The sequence below is a fragment of the Theobroma cacao genome, chromosome 7, assembly GCF_053813885.1.
Source record: "Theobroma cacao isolate CCN51 chromosome 7, ASM5381388v1, whole genome shotgun sequence".
In the NCBI taxonomy this organism is placed as follows: Eukaryota; Viridiplantae; Streptophyta; class Magnoliopsida; order Malvales; family Malvaceae; genus Theobroma; species Theobroma cacao.
The window spans coordinates 3,418,388-3,443,468 of record NC_142645.1 but is presented as its reverse complement, the minus strand read 5'-3'; the positions used below and the strand labels follow the sequence as shown (position 1 = coordinate 3,443,468).

The following is a 25,081-nucleotide window of genomic DNA, read 5'->3' as shown; positions in this document are numbered from 1 at the left end:
GAACAAAATTTAATTATGTGAATTAGCTTATTAAAGTTTATTCTATAAGTAAAGTGTAAGCTAGTTATGTAAGATGCATGAATAATTGAATATATATATATATATATAGATAGATAGATAGCTAACTAAACTAGCTCACATGTTGAAGAAAAAGGAAAAGTGCTTTTGTCTAATATATTCTCTTTGTTTTCAAGAATGATTTGTTATATCTTGTTCTTGGTATAAGGTCCATCAACTTTCACAAAAAGTCAAAAGAAATTGAGAAAGATAATCTCTCAAATACACCAAAGAAAGCTTGTTTTCATTTTTCTTTTTATATATACATATATATATATTGGGTTTTTTTTTTGTCTTTTTCTTAATGAGATCTTTTTGTTTGTTTATAAGCTAATAAACCCAATTTCATTTATATTTTCTAGTTGATCAAAGGTTGCTTTGTTATTGCTTTTAAGCATATCCCATATATAAGGGAATGATGGTTATATTGATATGAAATTTTGAGACTTAAGGCGATAGAAATGGTGATTCACTTGTTTCAAAAGGCAAAGTACATAACCCAATTTCATTTGAAGCTATTGCTCTTTATTTAATTTTCATGTTCTCATTTTGGTTGACTTTTGTCTACACTAACTACGTGAAATGATCAGTTGGCTGAATCATGGGCAAGGGGGAATAATGGGGAAGACTGAAAAATGGGGATTCACCCCATTCTCCAAGCACAAAAAATGGTGTCAAAAAAAGCACATGCTTTCACCTTATGGCAGTCAAATTCAATCATGGTTGAATTGCATTCACCTTTTTCTTCTTTGACATGAATTCATGATCAAGCTTTAACAAAGTTTGCAGTTGTGAATTAGCTAGAAAGGTGAAAGAAAAGAATGGTACATGGGAGGCAATCAGAACTTGTGAATAATGGCGTCAATTGTGGTGGTCAATTCTTCTTGGAAGAAAAAAAATCATGTTCATCAATCCTTTTCAATAGATACCCATATCAAATTTAAATTAAAAAAAAAAGAAGCATAAAATTAGATTTTCAGTTCATGTTCCAATAACAAAAGAAAAAAAAAAGTGGTGTGTTCACTTAAAATACAATCAATGGCAGATGGAAAATGTTGTAAAGGCACTGGGGAACTCTTGTCATTGTTGCATTCTCTCTCTTGTATCATCTATCAATGTCTCTTATTCTCTCTCTCTCTCTCACTTTCTTTTTTCTCCTCCCTTTCCAAATCAAGGGAAAAGGAGAAGAACAACCCCCCGCTTTGAATTAAGCCTTTAGGCTAATGGAGACATGGTGTGACAGGGCTCTCAGTGGTCAAGGGTCCAGGGAGTGGGGAGAAATGAAAAAAAGGAAAAAAATGGTATTAGAAAGGGATGCCATGAGGGATGAAAGTGAATTAAGTTTACTTAGATTTAACTTAAGTTTAAGTTGTAGTAGATCAAACTCAAAGAATAATCAAACTTACTTCTTCAAGTTTAAGTTATAGTAAATTAAGTTTATCTTTACCTTGCTAGATGATAGAAAGGATTAGCTTTCCATTCCCACCAGAAAAAGAAACAAATAAAAAAAAAAGAAAAAAAGAAAAGAAATAAGGTTCTGGTCATTGGCAGATTCACAGGCTCACACCCATACCAACCTTTTTCAGCTTGGTAAGTCTCACATTCCCCTCTGTCTTATGTATTTTGTAATCCTTCTGCAAGTCTTTATTCTTTTGATTCAGGAGCTGATAATCTGACAAGTTTGCAGTCAGTCAACTTTCAATGTTATTCCAATGATAAATTCTGCTATAAAGATGATCACATGAAACAATTTGTGGTTGCAATTTTGTTACTGATATATAATTTCCTTTTGAAATGAGGATCAAAAAAGGTTTTAAGGAAACAAGATCAGTATGATCTTCTGAATTGCCAAGAAATGAGTTTCCAGGTTCTGTCAACAAGCAGGATTTAGTGGCAAATCTAGTGGTAGGACCCTAATCCCATTTACCCTGTTAATTGAATCAAAATTTAAAGGAAACGAGTAAGGATGATGGAAGATGACAGTCCACTATCCTATTCTGTAATCGGCTGTCATCAACTTTTCTCCTGTTTACACTAGAGAAAGCCTGGGATTGCCATTGGACTATGATCATTTTTAACATCATTTAATGTTAGTCTTAATTGACAATCATTTGAACTCGGATGGTGGATAGGAAAATAAAAAATGAGCAATTTCAAGGAAGAACAAGTTTTTTCAATGGTTTGTTTACCATATAAGACCTTAGATTGCAAGGTCCTTCCCTTCCAACATGAACTACCTCTCTCATCTGAGTCAAGCAACTCCCCTCAACTTCAGGTTTGATCCATGTTTTCAATGTCTCTTCAGATTTATCTTCATAGATATATTAACTTTTCACAAAGGTGATTGTTGATGTGTTTTCGTTCCCAAAACTTGATGTTTCTCAGGATTTGAAGTTCATAATCGTCGGATACTATAATATCTGAAAGAAACATCTGAGTAAGTCCTTGAATTTATCTTCATGTTCATGTTGTTTTCAATATTTCCTGTTTAATTGGTTATCAATTTGCTTCAATCCACAAACACTCAGATTTTCAGGATTTACTGTTCATACGGACTAGAGATAATCATAGAACCACTAAGAAACATCTGAGTAGGTATCTGAATGCTTCTGTTCATGTTGATGTTCTCCTCCTTTTTTTTCCCTGTGTTCTGAATTGCACTTAGAATTCCCTTCTTTCTCTGTTCTTCCTCCCCTTTCCACTTGCATCCGTTTAGCCTTTAGGAAAGGAGTTACGAAAAGGAGAGCAGGCCAAAGGGAGAAAGGATGAAAGAGATTTAGATAATGTTTATAACATGCTAACTAGAATCATGATCAAAATTGTCATTGGAAATTGAATCAAATAGGGTATAGAATGTTAATGTTTATGTGCGTTAAAAGATGCTACTCCACGAAGCAAATGATCAAAGTTATTGTTATCGATCTGAAACAAAGAAGGGATGGTGGTAAAGAGAAGGATGCAGGTAGGGGGGAGGGGACAGAATACCAACAGTAATGCGCCATAGATATTTTCAACTACTGAATAATTACATAGATAGAACTTACATCTTCAGCACGCCGATTAATTAAACATGATTTATCAGATTTGATGATATAAAATCTATAATGCTGGATTTTGCAGGTCAGCAACGGAAAAAGATGGCAGATGCTATCATAGAAGTTGTAGCAGGGAAGTTGATTGATGCACTGAAAGAGCATAGTGGTCGTGTGCTTGAATTTCGAAGCCAGTTCATGGAGCTGAAGACGCAGCTTGACCTGATGAAATCCTTTCTTGCTGATGCTAACAAGCTGAAAAGGAAGGAGGAAACCGTGAAGACAACTCTAAGCATGATCAGAGAATTGACTTATGATGCGGAGGATATACTGACAGATTGCTTACTTAGAGCTGAATACCAGGAAGAAGTTTTCCACTGCAACAATTTCCTCCATCGTAAGATGATCTTTCAGCATCGAACTGGGAAAAAGCTGAAAGAGATTAATGGACGGATAGAGAAGATGCAGAAGATCTTGAAAACCTATTTCAAGACAATTGGACAGCAGAGTGTCCATGATGATGGTGGCAGTATCGCTAGGAGGTGGACGTCACCAGCTTTTGATGAATCCAGCATAGTTGGTTTGGCAGAAGATACACAGAAGATTATAGGGTGGATTCTTCCTACGAAAAAACTGTTACACCAAGTTGGGATTGTGGGGATGGGGGGTTTGGGGAAAACAACCATAACCCAGAAGATCTACAACAATGATATGATCCTCGAGCGATTTGAGGAGAGGATTTGGGTGTCAATATCTCAGACTGTCAATGAGGAAGAGATCATGAAGACCATTCTGAAACAACTGGGAGAGGATACTTATGGACTGGATATGGGTCAAATGCTGCCAAAGATTAAAAATGCACTTGAAGGTAAGGACTATCTGATCGTGATGGATGATGTCTGGAGTGCTCATGGCTGGTGGGAAAGATTACTTGCTGGACTACCCAAGAGGCAGGGGCAGAGCAGTGCTATAATAATCACTACACGGAAAGAAAGTGTTGCCACGGAGATGGGGGTGGAGAAAGCTCGAATTCACCAACCCCGAACTCTCAATGATGAAGAAAGCTGGGCCTTATTCTGTAGAATTGCATTTTCTTCAGAAAAGGAAGCAAAACAGCACTATGAGTTGGAAGAACTAGGGAAAGATATAGTGAAGAAATGCAGTGGACTTCCGCTAGCTATTAAGACAGTAGGAGGCTTGCTGAAATCAAAAACTCTGTCAACTGATGTTTGGAGACGGATTTACAACAATTTCCATGAAGAATTGGCCACTAGAGAAGGTGAAAGCTCAGTAATGGCTTCCTTACAATTGAGTTACGATGAGCTGCCTACTCGCCTGAAGCAGTGTCTATTATGTTTCTCCATCTATCCAGAGGACTCGGTGATAAGTGCTGAGCAGTTGGTTCATTGGTGGGTTGGAGAGGGTTTCGTCCAGGGAAAAGACACCAGAACAGCAATAGAATTAGCATTTGATTACCTGTCGGAGCTCATTGGTAGATGCCTTGTTGAAGTTGTCAAGCAGAGAGGTTTTGATGGAAGAGTCTATAGTTGCAAGATGCATGATCTTGTCAGAGACTTGACCATTAAAATTGCTAGAGAAGAGGCCTTTTGCAGCTTTGATGAACATGGCAAGCAAATACCTACTGTACGATCCAGGCGTTTGGGTGTTACAGGTGAAGAAGATATGAAATCACTGAATAGAAAATCGAAGCTCCGGGCTTTCCTGATGATGAGCAGCTCTTCAGTTGACTTTGATAGGACCATCCCACTGTTCAGAGTAAAGTCCCTCAGGGTGTTGGATTTCTCACAGAATAAGTTAGATAACATTCCCATTCAGAAACTACTGCGCTGGATCACCTCCCTTGAACGCCTAGTATATCTAAACCTAAGAGGAGTTGCTGCCCTTAAGGAACTGCCACAGTTAATCGGAGAGCTCCGAAACCTCCAGCTTTTGGTTTTGACTGGATGCAACAATCTACAGAAACTGCCCTCGTCGATCACAAATCTGCAGAAGTTAAATGTATTGGACATAGGGTACTGTCCTATCCAATATCTCCCTCAGGGGCTAGGGAGGCTCTCAAATCTTCAAGAGCTGTCAGGATTCACAGTACCAAGTGCAGCAGACAGGAATGGCTGTCGTTTAGGTGAGCTCCAAGGCCTGTCACAGCTTAAAGTGCTGCGAGTAAACATAAGCGAAGAAAGCGACATTGCAGAACAGGAACTGACTGTCCTGTCCCGCCTCAAACAACTAAAGGTTTTATCAATCAACACCGAAGGATGCGAGAAAGAGGAGATTTTCCGGAAACTAGATGCCTTGTCTCCTCCACCACATCTTGAGGAGCTGTACCTCAGGTATTACCGTGGTGTAACCACACCAATGTGGATAAATCCTGAGTCACTCCGTCAATTGCAGTATCTTTGTATTGAAAATGGAGACCTGCAATTCATGCACCCTAGCTTCGAGGGTGGCAAGACAGTCACTTGGAAGGTTGAAGGTCTTTGTCTCAAGTTCCTGGCGAGGCTACAGGTGGAGTGGGATTTGCTGCAGAATGTGATGCCGCGAATAAGATATGTGGAAGTTAGTCATTGTTACATGTTGAAATCGTTTCCTTGCAACATTGAAAAGCTAGGAGTTTGGAGGAAATGACAGAAGAGAACTAAAGTGTTGCATTAAGTAGTATTACACACCCAAGCTTGCAGAGTCTTTCACTCTTGAAGATGGGGACGTGATCGTCGTGCCCGAGGCTTACAAGTTCTTCTAAGTCTGAGTTTTTTTTTTAACAGAAAGCAGCTGTTATATCATCAAATAATCTGCAGAAATTAGTATCTTATTAAAGCTTACTTACAGATTTGAATGTACCAATAATTTTCAAAATCTATGAAACGAGTCGCAATGTTCTTTTTCCCCCTTCATTTGGATAGAACTGTTTGGCATAGTTAACTTCGATTGACTATTTACCTTTCCTTTGAAACTATATGAAAATGTGTGGAAGTAGGCCTTTAAACTGTAATCACTAAAGCAAATAACACAAAACATCAACCTTCAGCTTGTCATTGTCATTTGTGTCAATGCCAAAAGGCTCAAAACTACTAAGTGCCAAGCAATGATCCCGAAATAACTCCTTAAATTAGTTAGTTAACATAGTGAACTGATGATATAACTCGTTTTAAGTCCACAGAATGATAGAATAATCATATTGTTATTCAACAATGTAGGAAATTTGGTTTTAGCAAGATTCTACTCGTACAATGAAAGCTCAAACACCTAGCTTTTGGTTCACGAGTACTAGATTTCAAGATTGGTTACATGAATATATCCCACATTCATCAATTAATACATAAATCAAGGCTTTCTGCATAGAAGTTCATAGCGTTTTGTCAAACTGTGTTTATATCTAAGTGCTCTGCATGCCCTCATATACACAAAGTTGGCCAAGACAAAGGCAACGGGAAACCAAAGCAAGCACATATAACCAAAATCCATCTGATTACCAAAAGGTCAACTGCATCCATATAGCTCAAAGTTACACGGAAATAGATCTGATGTGAGATCAAAGATAACATGTTTGCTAACATACTTCTTAATCGACAATGTTTTAAATAATAAAATCATATAGGTCTAATTCAGTTCGCATAAAACTACCACAAAGGCTTTACAAGGGAAAATTTATAGAACAGATATATGCTACCCCAGAACAAGTGTTCCAATAACATGCAGAGTAGTGATATCAGCTTGCCAAGTAGCAATCATCCTTGCAGTGAAACATTTATTAACTGTCAACAAAAGAAAATAAGTTGTCAGATGAAAATTAAACTTTAGACCACATAACAAACAGGAGTATAAAAAGGCATTTCTGGTACCTTGTCAAGATGATGATTCTGACTGATTTGCTGCTTGCTTTGGTCTGAACTGTCCAGCAGGAGGACCATCTTTTCGTCTTTCATATCTTCTGTTCACATATTTTGATTCTTTTCTTGGCTTTGGTTGATAAGTAGGGTATTTGCAGGGAATTATTTCGCCATTGATATATTTATCACCTAAAACATGCAAAAGCACATTATATGACCATAATATAGGGTCTGGTAAAAACAAAAGATTTCTTTGCATGACTAAAGTTAATATGCCCAACCAACCTCCATAATCTTTATTTTTGACATCTATGTAGGAATCAGGCAGCACCCACAGAACTCCAGGCAATCCTACACCCAAAAGAATAGAAATTCATTCTTAAGTCACAAATAACAACATAGTTTAAACAAACAAGTTCCTGATAAATCTACTAACCCTTAAACTTTTCAGAGGTTTCTTCTGATACAGTACATTGGAACCCTGTATATGTAGTGGTGCTAAAAGCATACATGTTCTTCTTTGCTTCTTCCATGCTGTGATAAAGAAGAAAAAAATCATCTCTAAGAGTCCTTTATTACAATTACTAGATACACACGTACTGATGGAAATGGTGCTTATCGTATGTTAAATTATTACACATAACAGGCTCTTAATGATTAAACACATGGACAAAGAAATGCAGATCTCATGTTCATAACTAAGAAAGGCTTGTTCATGATATCTGGCATTGAACAAGACAGCAGACGGCCAGAAAAAGAGACATTTGAGTTGTGAGCTTCACTGATATAAATAAATGCAGCTCAAACAAACCAGTTATGCTCGTGAGTTCTTGACAATAACTAATTCTATCACAAAGCTGAGTCAGCAGATTCAGGTAAACAGATATATTTCTAGCCCAAGCCAAAGATTCTGCCCTAACTAGCTTCAATTTCTAAGAATAAACTGTTATAATGAGGTCTCAAAGGCTTTAGATAAACCAGATGAATTGCAAAGGGCCAACTCTTTTCCTCTTTACTCTATGCGAGACTTCATTGGCAACTACTAATTAGGGTCATTCAAATGCTTGTAAGCAATGTATTTTTCAATCTTATTTCTTTCATTTAACTCAAGGCTCCATCATAACTTCTCAAACAATTAGATACATAACTATAATAAACTCCGGACCTTAAACTCACTACAACTATTAAACAAAGGAATTCACTTTCTATATATCATAAAGAACCTAAAACACTTACATCATAAAAGAAAGCAAAAACCACAAACAATCTCACCAAAATTTGACATTCCCAAAGGCAACAAAAGCAAATCCAGAAAACACGAAAAGAGGAATTTTCAAACACTTCATAAAAGACCAAGCAGAACCCACAAAAAGTTGCATCAAAATTCCATACGTTTCAGTCTTTTTTCAACAAAACAAAAGAATCCCACAAAGTCTCACCTGCCAAGGACAGTAGCAAGAGTGTTAAGATATGTCTCAATCATTTGCTCTCTTGTAGGCGCAGGGTCTTTAGGGAACTCCATAACAATAAGCCAATGATTATAATCACATCCAGGCAACATTATCGTTTCCCTCGGCTCATTGCTGCTGCTCCTCTTGGGTGAATAGTCACTGTCAAGTGCTGCAGCTTTGACGGAACGAGGAAGACGAGCTGATGTTGAAGGAAGGTGATGAGTCAGTGAGTTGACTCGGAGAGAAAGAGGTGGGGTGGGTTGGAGACGAGTTGAAAGGAAGGGTTTGGGGCGTAGAAGGAGAGAAGAAGGGTTTAAGAGACTTGCCATTGGAAGTGTCAGCCAGAGAGAGGGCGAGGAGAAGAGATTAGATTGTGATATTTTCTGGACTTTGAAGTAAAATGTTACAAGGTTTGAAGGCTTTAAGGAAGTTGATATCAGTATTTGAGTTTGGGCTCAAACAAAGAGCCTGGGCTAATAATAAAAATTTGAGTTTGTGTCAATTGTTTTTGTGGGCTTAAAATCTAAAATTCATAAATTTGAATTGTAATAGTTCCTGATTATTTATTTTAAATTTATTATCCGAATTCATCTCCAACTTAAATGGATAACATGCATACTTTATATAATTGGATTGGATAACGACGAATACGTCTTTATAGGGTACCCATTACCATCCCTCACTCGTGAGGAGCCTTGATTTAGCTACTTCAGCTTCTGCTCCAATTCTGTAATCTTTGAAATCTTTGCATTAAGGTACATGACATTCTTGCTTGTACTTACTCGACAATGACATTAACAAAAAGATGCTATTTCTGGTTCCAGAAAACTGTACTAACATATTCATTAATGATGTAGATAGTAAATCAGTTCCATAATTGATCTCCTTGGGCCTAAAGGAGAATTGGGTCTTACAACCTGATTATCCAGTGTTACTATCAATTCTCATTTTCACATGTTCTTGGGTCCTCTCTGAAAAATTTGAGTTTGCTAAAATCTACACTAAAATGATGTTCTGTTGATCACCTTGCGGAATTCAAGCTACTTTTACTGGTGACAGAAGAAGCTTAGAAATAAGTAACAGATGCATATGTCACATAGAATTATGCACGAGTTTTTGCTACATGCAAGTGCATTACAGCCTGAACTTTATTTAGATTTGGTATGCCTCAGGACTTGGTTTCAATTCCTGGCTAGAGGACTTTTGCTCTTGCTGATACTCTGATTTGAAATATAAGTCAAATGCTGTGAAAACTGGAGCAGCAAACTGTTATCCTAAAATTTTGGGTCAGAGTGGAACTTCATTTTAATGAATGTGCTAGAATGCTTCAGATGCAAAGACATGCATTTGAAGCTATATTCTGGTTCATTACTGTTTTCTTCACCTAGCAGCAGAATAATGGCATTGTAACCTTTTTCATGTTGAATTCTAATCCCAATTCTGTCCTGTTTCATGTCAATGGTTAAAAAATAGAGTTTCCTTGTGACCTTTTGAAGCTAGTTTCACTGCTTTTCCCATTATTTACTACATAACTGGATTGTACTGGTCAGATGAAGAAAGAAATGGAACCAAGAAAGAGGTGAAACTTAAGTCACTTGGAGTATGGTCAAGAATGGAGCAACTTGGCCAAGGTAAGGCCAAGCCATGAAAGTGGGCTTAACTGAAGCTTCCTGTGGCTATGGCCCAACTTGAGGAATTCTTCCAAGAAGAATTTGTTGGAATGATTCTCCAAACTATTTGACATCTAAGCAGACACACATCATTATTGAAAATAACAGATTTGAAATATCAGCAACTCCTCAACCACTTTTGGCCCATTCCTCCTCTTCTTCAAATGCAAAATTATTTTTTTAACTAGCAGTCAGTGATGGAAGCTTGAAAACAGTGTCAAAATCAACTTGTTTAAGTAACCAGAGTAGTTAGTGGGAGATAGCAGATAAGAAGACAATATTATAAAGCTAGCTCAAAGAGTGGTTTAGTTGACTTTTTATTATTATTATTATTATTATCATCATCACTGATCTCAATGGGGTAGACATTCAAACATGTTTGGCCTAACTCTAGCATATTGTATATCATTTGATTTAGTCTTTTCCATGTATTTGAAGATGAAACCTGCTGGTTCTGTTAGAGAAGAAGGCTGTTTAATCGGTTGAAATATTAGCAGTGTTAGATGGTAGGAAGACATGGACACAGAAAGAAAGGAAGGCTGTTTAATCAGTTGAGTTTAGCAGTGTTAGATGGTAGGAAGACATGGACATATACTTCTTAACATAACCCAACATCAGAATATAGTTGAATAATCATTGCTGAGACAAAAAAACCCCTAGGATTTTAGCAGTTAAGAAAAGCCTAAAAAACCAAGAAAAAAGAGAAGGGTCTTTGAAAATTGAGGGGTGGTTTAAGGGTCATATTACAACTTGCCATAGATTCAAACTTGAAAATAATGTCAAGTGTTGTTATCTTTGTTCCAAAGTCTCAGACATCACCTTGAAAAGTTGCACATGATACCTTGTAAAGAACTCCAAGAAAAAAGAAAATTATCTTTTCCCAGTCTTGAACTTGATTGAATGCTGACTCCACCAACTGAGATTACTGCAATTCCTTTATAAATTCTGAAAGAAAAGGTATATACCCTCTCTCTGCTTATTAAACAATGTTTCCAAGCAGCTATCAATGATGCAAATTCCAGTTTTTCAAAGCTTCTGCATGAATAGTGTGGTTCCAATATATACATACAGTCAATTCAGATTGCAGACCGGAAAGAGTATTTTAAGGCTTTTTGCATGAATAATGCGCCTCAGGTGGCCATAGTTAATTCATGCAGGCTGTCCAAGTGTCTATTTCACAACAAAAAAGTCCGAAAATTCTCCCATAAATTAACATAAATCCATCTTTATCAGCTTCTTCTTTTTTTTTTTCTCTCATTCAACCTCAGCAATCAACATCACAAACCCTTGTAATTATCCTGGTGTTTTGTTAAATTCAACAATGCTAGATGTTAGGAGAACATTAGACAAGAACTTCTGACCAGACTGAACCAGATAATACTGAGTAAAACTGCAACCTTGTCCCTCTAGGATTGGTATTCAATAAACAAATTTCAGCAAGGAGTACAAGTAGAATTAAGGGAATCTTTCAAAGTTTTATACTAACTCAACAAACCAAACCTTGTCTTGACCTTAAATCAGGTAGTTGCTTGACCAAAAGAAAGTTTCCCAAATTAGGGAGCTGCTCCTGTCATCTTTTCATCACCTTCAATTATATAGGGCAAATGTTTTTTGTTTACTTTGTTGGTATGAGTTTGACACCATTACCAGACCTTAAAACTACTACTATCCAAACTTGTTGACAATTATTTGCACATGAAGTTGCATGAGTGGGAGAAGGACAATTATCAGACAGGGATCGGATCAGAATCAAGAGTGCTGTTCAACTCACGTCATCTAATGTACAAACAACACGTTACGTAATTTTCATGTCGAACATAAAACGATTACGACACTTGTAATACATTATTAATGTACCAAGATAGTTACAAATTGGCCAAGAGTGGCCAATAATTAATGATATTTGCTATCTATTTAAATTGGAAACGAAATAAACCTAAAAAAGAAAAATATGAATTAATCATTCAGATTGAACAAGACCAGACAGTAACCACAGTTTCATGGTGGAATGTTATCAATCAATCAGCTTTACCACAAACTGTGTATGACAATGTTTTTGGGCCAGCATGTTGGGCCTGTAGCAAGGGGCCCAAGGGGGAACTAAGGCAGATATCCCTCACGTGTGGGTGGGGTTTTTTGGGACAGTCAAAGGCCATAAGCTATGGGGCCACACGTGTTATTGTCTGATGACGTGTCATATCGATGATGGCCACGTGTGAGGTGACGTCAAATAGGTACCTCCACAAACCATCCGACATGGCCATAGTCACCATTTCACGTGAATTTTGGGCCAACTTAGGTCTTTTTTATAATTTTTTTTTTGTATATTTTTTTTGTCTTAGTGGAATGGCTCTTAATGAGGGTTTACCTAATGAGTAATACTACAAAATTTTAGTCACAACATGATGCCCATTTTTGAGGGGTCCTCTTTGGAAAATCTATTGTCTCTACTTTTGACCAAATTGTTTCATTTTCTAAATTAAAAAAATCCGAACATCTTAAATTTGTTATATAAAATCAAACGTATATGTGAATACAGTTGGCGAGAACAATTTCGAATTTTTAATTTAAAATTTTTTTAATGAAATTGTCTACTTTGAGAATAAATTTTTAGACAAGGAATTGATTCTATTATTGTACTTTGTAAATTAGCTCTCCTACTTGCATTATTCAAAGCTATCATCTCACCATTTTTCCATGCAATCCATTGACATTTTCCTAGGTATGCGTGTATCTTATTTCCGACAACAATTTGAACCAAAAATCGACTATACAATTTGGCAGGATTATGAATAGAAATCAAAGAACTCTATAAATAAATTTTACCCTTTTTTCAATTATATATTTAGAACATAATCAATCATATTTAATCACAAATTTTGCATAGTCATAAGAGAAAAAGTTTGGGATTTTGATACCATTCATAGTTTTGAGAGTGTGCCTCTCTCTCTCTCTCTCTCTGTGATATTATTATTAAGATTGATATTCAATCCGACATCCTTTGCTTTATTATTTGTTATAAAATTTCATTGTCCACATATCAAATCATCTTTTGATTCATAATCAGCATCAATTAAACCATTGTTGGATTAATTTGTCCCTCAAAAGCAAAACCTCTACTTTTTTCCCTATAAAGCTTCTTTCCCTTTGTAAACATTTCTCCGATCTGTCAATCACTCTCAACTCTACAATTTAGTTTCCTACCATTGTTTTTTAATTCATAATTTTGGGTATTTGAGATGTTAATTTTAGAGGAATGAAGGATCAAAGACGAGTTTGGAATTTTACCTTAAAAGTGTCTAAAGGGTAATTATATTATATATTTCAAATTTTATACATATAATAATAAAAAAAATTAAAAACTCAAAAATGATAATCACCACCCAATGACAAATTCAGAATTATGCATGAAAGGTGACTAAAAAATAATTATAAAATAATCATATTATATATATTAAGAGTTATATATAAAATAATAAAAAATAAATAAAAATTAAAAAATAACGACTATCACCACTCGTAACTTTTTATCTTCGCCCTTACCACCACCTCCTACGACCAACTTGACTATGTCATTGTGGAGGATTATTATACTATTTTAGCTCATTGGGCATCTATAGAAAAGCAAGGGGGAATCAAATGAAGATTATTATACCCGAACTAAAGAGCAATAGAGTGGTCTGTGTTCATTAAGCATGAGTTCATCATGCTCTTTGCTTCCAATCTTAGAAGGTTAACAATTAAGAAACTTTCACTACCTTGTGAATATATGGAGGTAGAATATGCTACAATTATTTTTAAATTGGATTAGCTCATGTCCAAATTGGTATTTTCCAACTTTAATTCAAAAGAATCACTCAACTTAATCTTAAATTGGATAAAAAGAATATTAATGTTTTGAATTAGAAACACGTTTAAGTAACGAAAATTAAGTATTCAGCAGCATCAAAATCATTTTAGAAAGTGCTTTTCGTAGAAGTGCATCTTCTGTTTGGAATCGAACAAAAACTCTATAAATAAAAAAATCAAAATTATAAGAGCATCAGTATCATCCTTTGAGACCTTTATATCAAGCATTTCTTTTTTCTCAATTTATTTGAATTTTATTTCAATAAGTTATCCAATTCACTCCTGTTAAAGTAAAAATAAAAAAAAATTAAAATTTAAATGTACTTATTTTAAGATTCAAGCAAAGATATTCTCAATTAATACTTTAAAAATAATTTGCCCTAAGACCACCAAAATCCAACAGTTTTAATTCCACCTAGTCACTTCCAACCATATCAAAATCTTCAAATCGAACGGCTAGCATTGCGTCTGATTTTTTTATATATATCCTCATGGGGCCAACGAAAAGCTGAACATCCCCACGTGGATTTCTGTGCTCTGATTGGTGTCAACAACAAGAGGGCGGCCCCACCCAAAAGGACCCCTTGTTTAGTACGTCTGGTCAACGGTTATTGCCTGCCACGTGGCTGCATTCTGAGAAGGGTCCCCACGTCAAATATTATTTTTTAACTCAAAATTTAATTCTAAAAATTTCCCCGGATTCTACGCTTCTCCAGAACCGTGATCTGCATGGACTTTTGGGTCCCACCTTGCCACGTGGACCCTACGGGGAATGGTACACGTGGCTTTGTCTCTCCTTTTGATCTTTTCAAGTCCTCCTCGCCGATTTATCAAACTGCTGATCATTCTATAGATTTTGGGTTTCGATTCCTTTGTACCCATGCTACCTATCTTCAACGATATCTAATTAAAATTATATTAAAGAAAAATATTGCATTTCACCCAATTTTATTAAGAAAATATTCATCAATATAAATTTAAAATTAAATATTTCATAAAAAAATTAAGGAATTTATATCAATATTTTCCTTTATAAAAATTCATTTCGTTAATTAAAATCAGACAAATTTAAATCGAATCTTTTTTTTTAAAAAAAAATTATGAAGGTTTTTAGTGTTGGGTTTTTTCTTATTTGAAGTTAGTATATGGTTTTTGTCATAAAAGTGTTGAACTCCATTTCTATATAATAAATATTCAAAGCAAACATGGGAGATTAAAATTGCTCAATAATCAAAATATCCTAAAATGGGAACATTGTCATTTGAGTAAGATAATTAAGGAAATCTTGTTGCATGCTAGAGTTTTCTCCATTGAGTAATATTTAAACATGGGGTTAATTCACCCTTAATTAAAAATAAGTCACTAGCAAAAGAAAAAAGGTGGGGTTGTCTTTCATAGTCATAAAAGAAAGGCCGAAAAACAAAGAGATAATGTTCAAGCATGTGACTGTGGCAAAAAGATATTTGTCCTTCGTCTTTAACTTTTGCTCTTTAAAGGGTTGGTTTTGGGCTTTCCTAATGGAGTAAGAACCCCCCCTCCATCGATCCCCCTACCTTGTTTGCAATCACCCACCCATCCCATGCTTAACTCTTTTCATTAATGAATGATCACTTCAATAATTTATGTCAAAGTACCATTTCATTTCTTTCCCCTCCCCACTACATGAGAATCATAGGTGAAAGTTGCTTTCAAATGTCTTGTTTAAGGAATGGATTGTTAGCCCCCCTACCTAGATATCGACCTTATCACTGATATGTGATACCAAAAGGAAAATTTGATGTACAAACATTATGTTGGTGAAGTGACCCCTATTTGACAAGAAGCTTTTGTTTTAAGATGGGATAAAGCAGTGGGATAGCATGTATAAATTGGCAAATGAAGGCATTTAATAGTGGGAAAAGCTTAGTCCTCAACCTTGCATTATAGAGGCAACAAAGATGCTATGATTTATGGGACACTTTCTGCTTACCTCATTTGTTACTTCCTCGAAAGAAATTTCACCCACAACTTTAGGGACTTGTCCTAAAGAAGGTCAATTCTTCAATTATTCCCATTTTGTATGATTCAAAATTTTAGGGAGAAATCTTTGAACTAAAAATGTTTTAGTTATAAGGGGAACCAGCACCTTTGGCATTTTATATATTTTAACAATTGGTTTTGTGCCCAAGGGTCACAATCTTTGCCCAATTCAGCTAATCAAGGCACTTGCATACACAAGATAAACCAAAGTTTCATCACCATTGTGGCTTGTTCACTAACTTGGATAATGTGCTGAAATTGGTACATGAGAAACAAAGTCAACTAGGCTATCTCAAAGGTGAAAATGATTGAATAGGGAGCAGAGGTTTCTTGGCGTACACAATCCTAAACCCATTAAAGTCAAACAGTTGGAGTAAAATAAGTTTTAAGTTATGATTAAGGGTAGGCTTGTTTCTCTTCATTAATTTGACTTTAAATTCTGCTTAACTGTTTATCATGCTTAGGTAGAGTTACCATGCATTAAATTAAGAGCTTCTTGTTCCTTTTAATTTATACAAGAACACCTAATCTCACATTAGCAAAGGTCCAATCAAGACCTGAAAAATGCCTCCACTTTCTAATAGAAAGCTTCAACATCAATATACATCACCATCTATTGTACATTGAAGAAAGAAACCACAAAATTTAGTTGAGTTGATAAAGTGATTGCAACCTTAATGTGTCCTGTTGAAAACCCCTAAAAGTAAAAAAAATTTCCCATATTTATTTATCATTATTATTATTATTGTTATCCACAATTCAAAGCCTAAAACAATTAAAGCAGTCATTCACATGTGACATAAACATAAGTAAAAATACATTTGTTAAGAACATATTGGTGGGATTTTTGAGTGGAGAAATCTTTGAGGCAATGGTGCTCAAAGAAAATCAGTAAAGAAATCATGAGATTTTCCAACACATTCTGAACATGGCAACAGTGCCTTGCACCACAGCAATGAACCAACAGACACACAGAAAAAGAAAAGGCAGAGAAAGAAAAGACCTTATCTTCTCTTCATTCACTTTCAATGCTTTTCCTTTCTTTTAGAAAAAATGGCTTTTATCTGAAAGCTGAAAAAACTGTCTCGTTTCTTATTTTTTTTTTCTGGGGTTTATGTCTGGTGACTCTGCTATAATTGTCTGTCTGGATCCTCAAATTGTTCTGTGAAAAAACAAAACTGCTTTTGTTTGTTTACTCAGACAATGGCACTGGCAAAGGGAACAGCCTCTGATTCTACCTTATCTCTCCCAGCCACTTTAAAACAAAAGTTGGTGCCCGATCAGCAGTTGTTGTCTTCGAGTTCTTTCTTGACCCCTTTGTATGAATTCCTGGCCAATTTTATGGCCGGAAACAGAAATTGTAGGGGCCAAGTGACACACTTCATACAGGTGGCTTACATTGACATTGTTTTTAATATAAACATTGAATTTTGTCACATTCCTTTTAAATATATCTTTAAAACTTTGGCTTCATGGGAAAATATCATGGATGGTATTCAATAAAATATTGTGCTTGGCCAATTGGAAAATGGCGTTGGGAAGTTGGATATCCTTGAAGATGAGTTCTTGTATACTAGTTTCAGTCTCAGCAATCGCTGGGGTTAAAAAAACCATTAATGAGTGGTGATGTGATGTGATGAACATTGAGCAAGGAGCTAATTGAGTTTAAGAGAATAATTCTAAATCAAAGCCTAATCTTCTAGGATTATGCATGTAATTGATGCTAATAGGGTCTGTCATTAAAAGCTGGAATCATCTTTTGACAGATTTTGATTCTCTTTTTGGTCCACTGAAAAAAGGGTATGATTGTTTCTTTATTTATAACTAGGTTACTATACTTGGCTTGCAGAGTTATTAGATTCCAGGAGATGGGCCTTGAACTTTTCATATTGTGGTTTTGTTGGTCATTTGAGCAATCAAAGACAACAGTTTAGTTTACAATTACTAAGAGTTAATGGATAAACACAATCGAAAAAAGTTGGTGTGCTTTTTCTTTTCTTGAAAATAATGGAAAAGAATAGATGTTTATGGTAGTTGTCTTTCTTGTTTGCCGTTTTAGTAAATGGCCCATGAGACTTCAGTGGGCAGGATTCCTGGCTGGAATTAAGAACCAAATTCCCATAAAATGTGATGATTATCTATAGATAGAACAGCTAAACAAAAGAAAAGAGAATTTCTTTTTTTTTTTGCTTGGAAGAGCTTTCCTTGAAACATGAACCGTTTTTGTACATGGCTAAATCAAAAGTCCCTATGCATATTGAACAACAGCAAAAAAAAAAAAAAAAGAGTTGAAAGAAAAAGAAATGTAAAAACATTGAGGGGAGGAGGGAAGAGGGGGGGGGGGGGGGGGGGGTGTTTATCCTAGAATGGGTCCATTAACTTTTCCCTAAGATGATCACAAAAACAGTTCTTGTGAACTTCCAATTAAAGTTACCAATTAAGAGTTCCCTCCATTTCCCCTTCAGTTCATGTTCCATTGCTTGCGTCCAGGCAACCATTTGGGGCATTTAGGACTGAAGTAACTGGACACAGCCCTGGAGTTCAAAAGCTCAACAATGGGAGCAAATTTCACGCATCTTGGAGTCTTGTACTGGTTTATTGATGCACCCAAGCTAATGGCATAGTCCATCAGCTTGTCAAATGTCCCTGGCTCAACAATCTTGATCTCTAGAGGTCCAATTGATTTGTCACATACACGCCCCTGGCGGTATACACTATTGAGAGACTCTTCAATGGTCAAGCAACAGTCCTCAAAAACTGATGGAGGAATTGGGGTGGTGCCATTGAGGCTAAGTTCCCAGTACAGCACATAGTGGCCTGGAATTGTAGTGGTATCTGCATAACTAGTGTACTCAGCCAATGTTGCATCAAATGGCAGCAAATGGTTCACTGCATTCTTGACAGCATGTTGAAGTTCAACCTCATCGGTCTTATCTGAGTCAATGCTCAAAACCACATTTTTCCTGCATATGAAATTGAATTGTGGTGCCTTGTTCTTGAACCCTGCTACCCTTAGCACATCACCAACTCTATAACGGTAAAGTCCTGCAAAAATATTGGTTTTAACAATGAGTCTCAGTAGATATGGACAAGTAAAACTATACTAAATTTCTTAAAATGTTAACTGGATCCATGTAGCTGAGTACCTGCATAAGTGGTGACAACAAGCTCGTATTCTTGGCCAAGCTTAACATCAACAAGATCAACCAATTGTTGTTGCTCTTTCTCATTGAGAGATTTGGGCACAGAAATAGAATTAGTGACCCCATTGTTCCTGTGAACTGGCAAGAACTCAAAATAGGCCATGGTGGGAATGAGAGTGTAGGAAACTTCACTTGGCTTGCAAAGAGGCTTCAGGTTGACACCAAAGTAGCATTCACTAGATGCATACATAGTGCAGACGAGAGGGAGGCCATTGCTATAGTAATCAAGAGTGGGAATATACTGTGACATGGTCCCAGTCACAATCACATCCACATACTTTGTATTAGGCCATAACCTTGTTATGATCCCTTGCCACGAATCTTTGCTACACTCAGCCTCAATGAAATCAGCAAGTTTAGGGTCAGGTTTCAGGATTTTCATGACAGCCTCTCTGACAGGTTGGTCTGTGATTTGGGCATCAACGGTTCCGGCTCTTATATCCTTGCAAAGGAGAGGCCAATGTTTTTCAAGAAACCTGATGGCCCTGATGAAGCCAGAGGCAAAAACAGCTCCCACCCTGAGAACTTCTTTGTGTTGGCAAAGTCCACAGAGCATTTGAGAGTACATGCTTTGGTAAGAATCGGGACAAAGAATGGTTTCATTTGGGCTAGTGTAGTTTGTGTAAGGGTCATAAGGCCTATCTTTGAAATGGCTGCTTTTGTAATAGCTAGTGAGAACTGGGCGTGCCACAAGGCCACTAGGGGTTTTAGCCTCGGATTTTATAAACAAAAAGTACATTCCTTTGCCTTTGTCTAGACCAGGAACAAATTGGCTCATAACAGGCATCAATAGGCTATAGAGCAGTGACCTCCTCCCTAACTCCTCTTCAATTGTTGGCATCAACTTTCTCTCTCCACCTGATGTCCCAGAGCTGAAGAACAAACCAAAACCACCCATTTAGCCAAAATCCAGCTAAAAAAAAGCCAAAGAAACCAGAAATTTATATTGACTGTTAAAGTGTAATGAAGACAAGAAACAATAATGACGGTTAAAGTAGTATAACCGAGTTTAACAATTTGTAACTGTTGGAGGTGTCCATAGGACTCCATACCATTAACAGTCATTATTATTATTATTATTTGCTTCTTTAAACGAAAAACAACTCAAAAAGTCCAAAAAAAGAAATTCATTGTTGTACATGAAAAACAGGAACTCTGAGATCAGGGGAAGTAAGCTGCCATTAGAAAAACTGAAATTCAACATGTATAAAGCAAAGGGTTGTTTCATTTTTGTTATCCTGACCTTGTCAAGAACTCTGAAATGGGCTTAGAACAAAGGATTGGGGAGGTATCACCATTGGCAATACGGTCAATATGAGGCTGGATATCCTCATAGGTGATGACAGGCATGACTTTCTTGAAAGTCTCTCGATCAGTGTGACCGTTGAGGCCATGCCTTTGCAAGTACTCGACATGAGCATTGCGTGAAAGGATCTCTTCCAGGACTTTCTTCTGAACTCCATCAGCGTTTGAAGTTACATCCTCAATGAACTGAAGGGTCTTCTTGTTCTTCAGTTCCAGGCTGTAATCTGTTGGCTTCTGTGTGTTCTTTGGCGCTTCTGGCATGTTGCTCGTGTTATGGGAAAATGAGAAAGCCTTTCAAAGAAACAAGAAGAGAGAAAAAAAAAAAAAACCAAGAGAGAGGTGCTCAACACAAACAGAGCTGGAAAGTCTTTCTTTGCTTTTGGTTTTGGTGTGAAGGAAAAAGAAGAAAGAGCTTGGGTATATATAGAGGGAGAAATGAAGTTGGCTAAGCTTTCCATAGTGTAGATTAGGGAGTAGTAACAATGGATACTAGGAGGGATAAAAGGTAAGCCCGCAGTAAAATCACCGATTACAGTCGCGCTTGTACCGCGGGTGTCTCACAAAATACCGGCAGCCATTCCCCTTTATTTAGTTTAATCACTTGGAATTCCCGGTTAATGGATTACGGCGTTTACCTTCAATTTCTCGCGACACATTATGTCTATATCTCCCTTGAAAAGATAAAAACGAAACTTTGAGAGAAATAATTCTGTGTGTTTGACGTGTACGGTAAATAATTGGATTTTTTTTCCCTTTTTTAAATTAAATTTTCTTGTTGAAGTATCCAAATGGGACCAGCCAGCTGGCTGCCAAACTTGATAGGTTGACACGTGTACGAATGGGAGTTCAGTGCCTTCACGTCGTTTATTTTCATTAGGATTCTAGTCGCCCTCCTTCCTCGGCAAATACTCGGCTTCTTTATATATATATATATATATATGTATGTATAGTATAATTTGGTATTTTTGAAATTTCACTTTTAATTTTTTTTGAGATTTCAAGTATTTAGAATTAACTCAAATAATAAGATTTGAGTACAAATTTAAATCTAAACCATAATATTCTCTTTATATAAAAAAACCCGATATATTAACTATTTATTACATATCCATCCGAAAATTAAAATAAAAGGAAATATAACGCTTGTATTAACTATGTATAGTTGTGGTTTTTGATTTACATTTATTATGAACTACAAGTATATTTTTAATACATATATAAGTCAATGATTCATATTTCATATTATTTTAAAATTTTATTGAGTAAAATATTGTAACATTTATATGAAATTTTTTGATTAATAAAAACATAATTCATATGACATTAAATGTATGGCCCCCTCTAGTGGATTGTAGAAAATCTTATAGGAGTTTGACTTGGTATTTAAGTAGCCATCTTTTATATTGAGAGAAAATAACAAGTGTAAAATTAATTATATATATAGTCCATAAAGTTATTATACATATATATCCAGATGTTAAATATGAGAGAAACATTGATAATTTATGTATTATGTTGAGAACCAAAATAGCATAAAATAGACTTATTTTTCCCTTTCTATAAAAGTGATTCGGTTTCATTCGCTTGGTTGCATTCAATTTTTTAACTTAATAGTAAGTGCATATATCTTATATTAAAAATTTTAGGTTTTAATCTCAGTTTTCAAATACAAAAGAAACGTAAAGTTACTTTGTTTTCGTAAGTGAACTAGGAGTGATCATTGATTGGTTTGAGTCGGCTTCGAGCTAGACTTATCCAATCTTCTTTTTTAAAAGTCAAACTCGAGCTTGACTCGTATATTTAAAAATATTAAAATATTAATAAAATATATTGGAAAATTAAAATTAAAAACATACTATTTATTAAACCTAACTTAATCGGATCACATGAGATCAAACTTGAGCCTCGAAATACATGTCAAACTCGACTCTAGTTTGGATTGGGTCATGGACATGGATAGATAACTCGACCCTTGGACACTTATAATGTGAACAGAAGATAGTTATAAGGAAGAAAAAAAGATAGTGACTGTTGAGCTTGAAAATTGTGGAACAACTTGTTAACCTAACCAAAGAATGCATGCGGGGGTGTGAGAATAGACCCATAACTAAATTTTGCACGAATACTGCTGCGAAGAAGGTGTGTCTTGGAAGGAAGCATCAAGTCTTGCCGGCATGACATCAAAAGGGTCTATCAGCCTCTATATATTAATTTCAAAGTAATTAGTTAAAGAAACTCCAAGATATTATGAGAAGGAAGTTTCAACTTGCTAAGATTAATCAAGCTTAATTAAAGTTGACTTATGGTTTTGAACAAAATGATTAAGAATTTGAAAGTTTGCTTTGCTATATATATGTGAAACAAAGAGTGGATACTTCTAAAAAAGTGGGTATATAATTGTGGATAATGTGAATCACGCTTATCCATCGCTTTCCATTTCATCACTTTGTTTCAATAATTCTATCTTTGGAGATTGGTCAATTAAAAGGGTTAATGTCAGTTTTTCGTTTTTTATAATATTTTTATATGTATCGGTCTGTAACTCTAACTTAAATTTTCTATTAAAACTTTTAAATTGTCGTATTATATTTATTTAAATTCAGTAACTCTAAAACTTTTACCGTAAATATACTATGAGTACTGCAACAAGTCAAGGAAAACGTTGGTGGCATCGTTTGGCAGAACTCATGCTTTTTCCATATTTCACCACCATTCAATGTATATCGACAAGGCAATCCATAAAAAACGTTTGATGGGTGGTCCAGTAGTTTCTCATCATATCCTACTTATGTTTAAGTCCAACAACCCTGGCTCAGTACATTGAAGAAGGCAAACATTTGTAGTTGACATGAAATGGGGCAAAAGATCAAAGGGGGACAGCTCATATTTCCTCAAACCAAAATCTCACTAACAACCTTTGACAAAGAAGAAATCTTTGCAGGACTTTTTCTTTAAAAGCATGTTTGTTTCACTTGCTTTCTCATAGGATCACTTCGACAAGGATGGTCTAGCTTGTTTTGATGATGAAGGGTGCATGCTCAAGAACACCCAAGGAAAAAAAAATATATTAAAACTACATTGGCATTTGGTACCTAACATATCCAAGACTATCTTTGTTGTTTTTAGGTCAAATACTCAACTTATATAGCACACGTAATACCTTAATTGTCAAATATCATAGGCTAAGACATATCATTTAAATTATCACTTACCGATATCGTTAGCAGGATATAAAAATTATATAATATTTTTCGAAGTAGACTCATTTAATCTTCTAATCTCGTTGTAGTTGTTTATAATTCTAAATTGGTATGTAAAAACAAATGTGTAATAAATGAGTTTGATCTTTCATGGAAATATAGAACAGATTCATGGAATGCAAACTAAGGGGATTTGACTATCTATTCTATTTAGGTTGAAACATAGGCTTTAATGCCTGTCTCACCAATTTCCTAAAGATATTCTCATCACATACCCTCCTCCATGCATGAATATATAGAACAAAGGAAATTACACTAATTTAGATGATATAAGGAGAATGAAGGAAACGGAAGTAGTAAGTTGATGATGACCATGGAGATGATCGGCGATGTAAAGAGGATAAACTAATAATCGCCACGTCAGCGTTCACCACCCAAAGTTCACAACAACGTTTCCTACCCATTCAGAATTCAAGAGGACTTTGTTGGGTAAAGGGCTTTCACTGCCACATCATCACATTGCCCTCCACCAAGGTTACCTCCACTTCCGACACGTGTATGCGCCCTAACCCGTGTCACCCACATGTCCACTCCCTTTTCGCCACCGTAGCAAATCCCACGTGGGGGGAGAGAAAAAAACCCGGCTCCGTTGACCGGTCAAAACAAATCGACCCGAAAAAACATTATCCGAAAATCCGTTAAAATACCATAAATAAGTGTTGGAAAATTATATATATATAATTATAAATAGAATGAAAAAATATTTGTTTATAAAATAAATAAAAAAAAGAGTGGGACCTCCATGCTTGGTGGGAGGAGAAATTGTGTGCACCAAAGCAGGTAGGACCGGAGCCAAGTGGGGTGCATAGTGCTTGATGAGGAGGGGGGGGGGGGGGGGGGGGGGGGTTTAGGCGAAATGGAATGTTAAATTGTTGTTTTTGGGGTGCGAGAATGTGTGTGAGCTTAGGAGGGGAGTGTGGTGGGTGTGGGAGACAGAGACAGTAATGCAAATCTTTGACCGTTGACATTTACATCAAAACAGATATTTTATTTTAATTTTTTAAGTTTAACTGGGTTTTTAACATCTCGAGAAAATTTGGTGGATATTGGGAAAAATTATATTATATACACCTTTAATGTATTTGTGTATATTGTAAGTGAAAAGGCTATGGAAAGTACAAAAAACCATGCCCAAATCCTTGCTCGTCTTAACTGTCTCCCATTATCCCATCTTTCTACCCTTTCTCCTTGTATAAAGTCATTAAGGTGTATAATTGGTGCATGAAAGACTAATTGATCATGTCAATTGCTTTTAATTCATTATTAAGAATAATTTGATAACCTTGTAATTTTCAAATAGGTAGTGATGTTCCATACCAGTAAGAATCACTAATCATAGGCATTTCAAAAACTAAAATACTTATCATTGAGCTAAATGTGCAAACCG

General features: G+C 35.8%; 2 protein-coding genes and 1 pseudogene across 3 annotated transcripts; 1 reads left to right on the top strand and 2 right to left on the bottom strand.

Moving 5' to 3' along the window:
• The first annotated feature begins 1,136 nt into the window (after positions 1-1,136).
• Positions 1,137-6,071, top strand: LOC18593725 (disease resistance RPP13-like protein 4 pseudogene; annotated as a pseudogene). Its single transcript, XR_016027390.1, has 3 exons — positions 1,137-2,332; positions 2,443-2,494; positions 3,178-6,071. The product of XR_016027390.1 is annotated as a disease resistance RPP13-like protein 4 pseudogene (transcript).
• A 563-nt stretch (positions 6,072-6,634) lies between these two features.
• LOC18593724 (multiple organellar RNA editing factor 9, chloroplastic) lies at positions 6,635-8,792 on the bottom strand. Its single transcript, XM_007021078.3, has 5 exons — positions 8,377-8,792; positions 7,374-7,471; positions 7,223-7,288; positions 6,950-7,126; positions 6,635-6,862 (listed from the first exon to the last, which is right to left on the bottom strand). Exons 1-4 carry the CDS (start codon positions 8,715-8,717, stop codon positions 6,954-6,956), a joined length of 678 nt encoding a protein of 225 aa, XP_007021140.2. The 5' UTR covers positions 8,718-8,792; the 3' UTR covers positions 6,635-6,862; positions 6,950-6,953.
• Positions 8,793-18,086: 9,294 nt separating this feature from the next.
• Positions 18,087-20,811, bottom strand: DFL1 (Auxin-responsive GH3 family protein). The gene is made up of 3 exons (XM_007021077.3): positions 20,373-20,811; positions 19,073-20,001; positions 18,087-18,971 (listed from the first exon to the last, which is right to left on the bottom strand). The coding sequence occupies exons 1-3, from the start codon at positions 20,693-20,695 to the stop codon at positions 18,388-18,390; spliced, it is 1,836 nt and encodes a 611-aa protein (XP_007021139.3). The 5' UTR covers positions 20,696-20,811; the 3' UTR covers positions 18,087-18,387.
• Positions 20,812-25,081: the final 4,270 nt, after the last annotated feature.

Bases quoted from the DNA above. Each gene is read 5' to 3' on its own strand.
- LOC18593724 (XM_007021078.3), bottom strand. From the start codon at position 8,717: ATGGCAAGTCTCTTAAACCCTTCTTCTCTCCTTCTACGCCCCAAACCC. The intron at 7,472-8,376 runs GTGAGACTTTGT...TCTTTATCACAG, and splicing joins CTTGCTACTGTCCTTGGCAG to CATGGAAGAAGCAAAGAAGA. The intron at 7,127-7,222 runs GTTGGTTGGGCA...TGCATGTTTTAG, and splicing joins CAAAAATAAAGATTATGGAG to GTGATAAATATATCAATGGC.
- DFL1 (XM_007021077.3), bottom strand. From the start codon at position 20,695: ATGCCAGAAGCGCCAAAGAACACACAGAAGCCAACAGATTACAGCCTG. The intron at 20,002-20,372 runs GTCAGGATAACA...TTTGTTCTTCAG, and splicing joins ATTTCAGAGTTCTTGACAAG to CTCTGGGACATCAGGTGGAG. The intron at 18,972-19,072 runs GTACTCAGCTAC...ATATTTTTGCAG, and splicing joins TGTTGTCACCACTTATGCAG to GACTTTACCGTTATAGAGTT.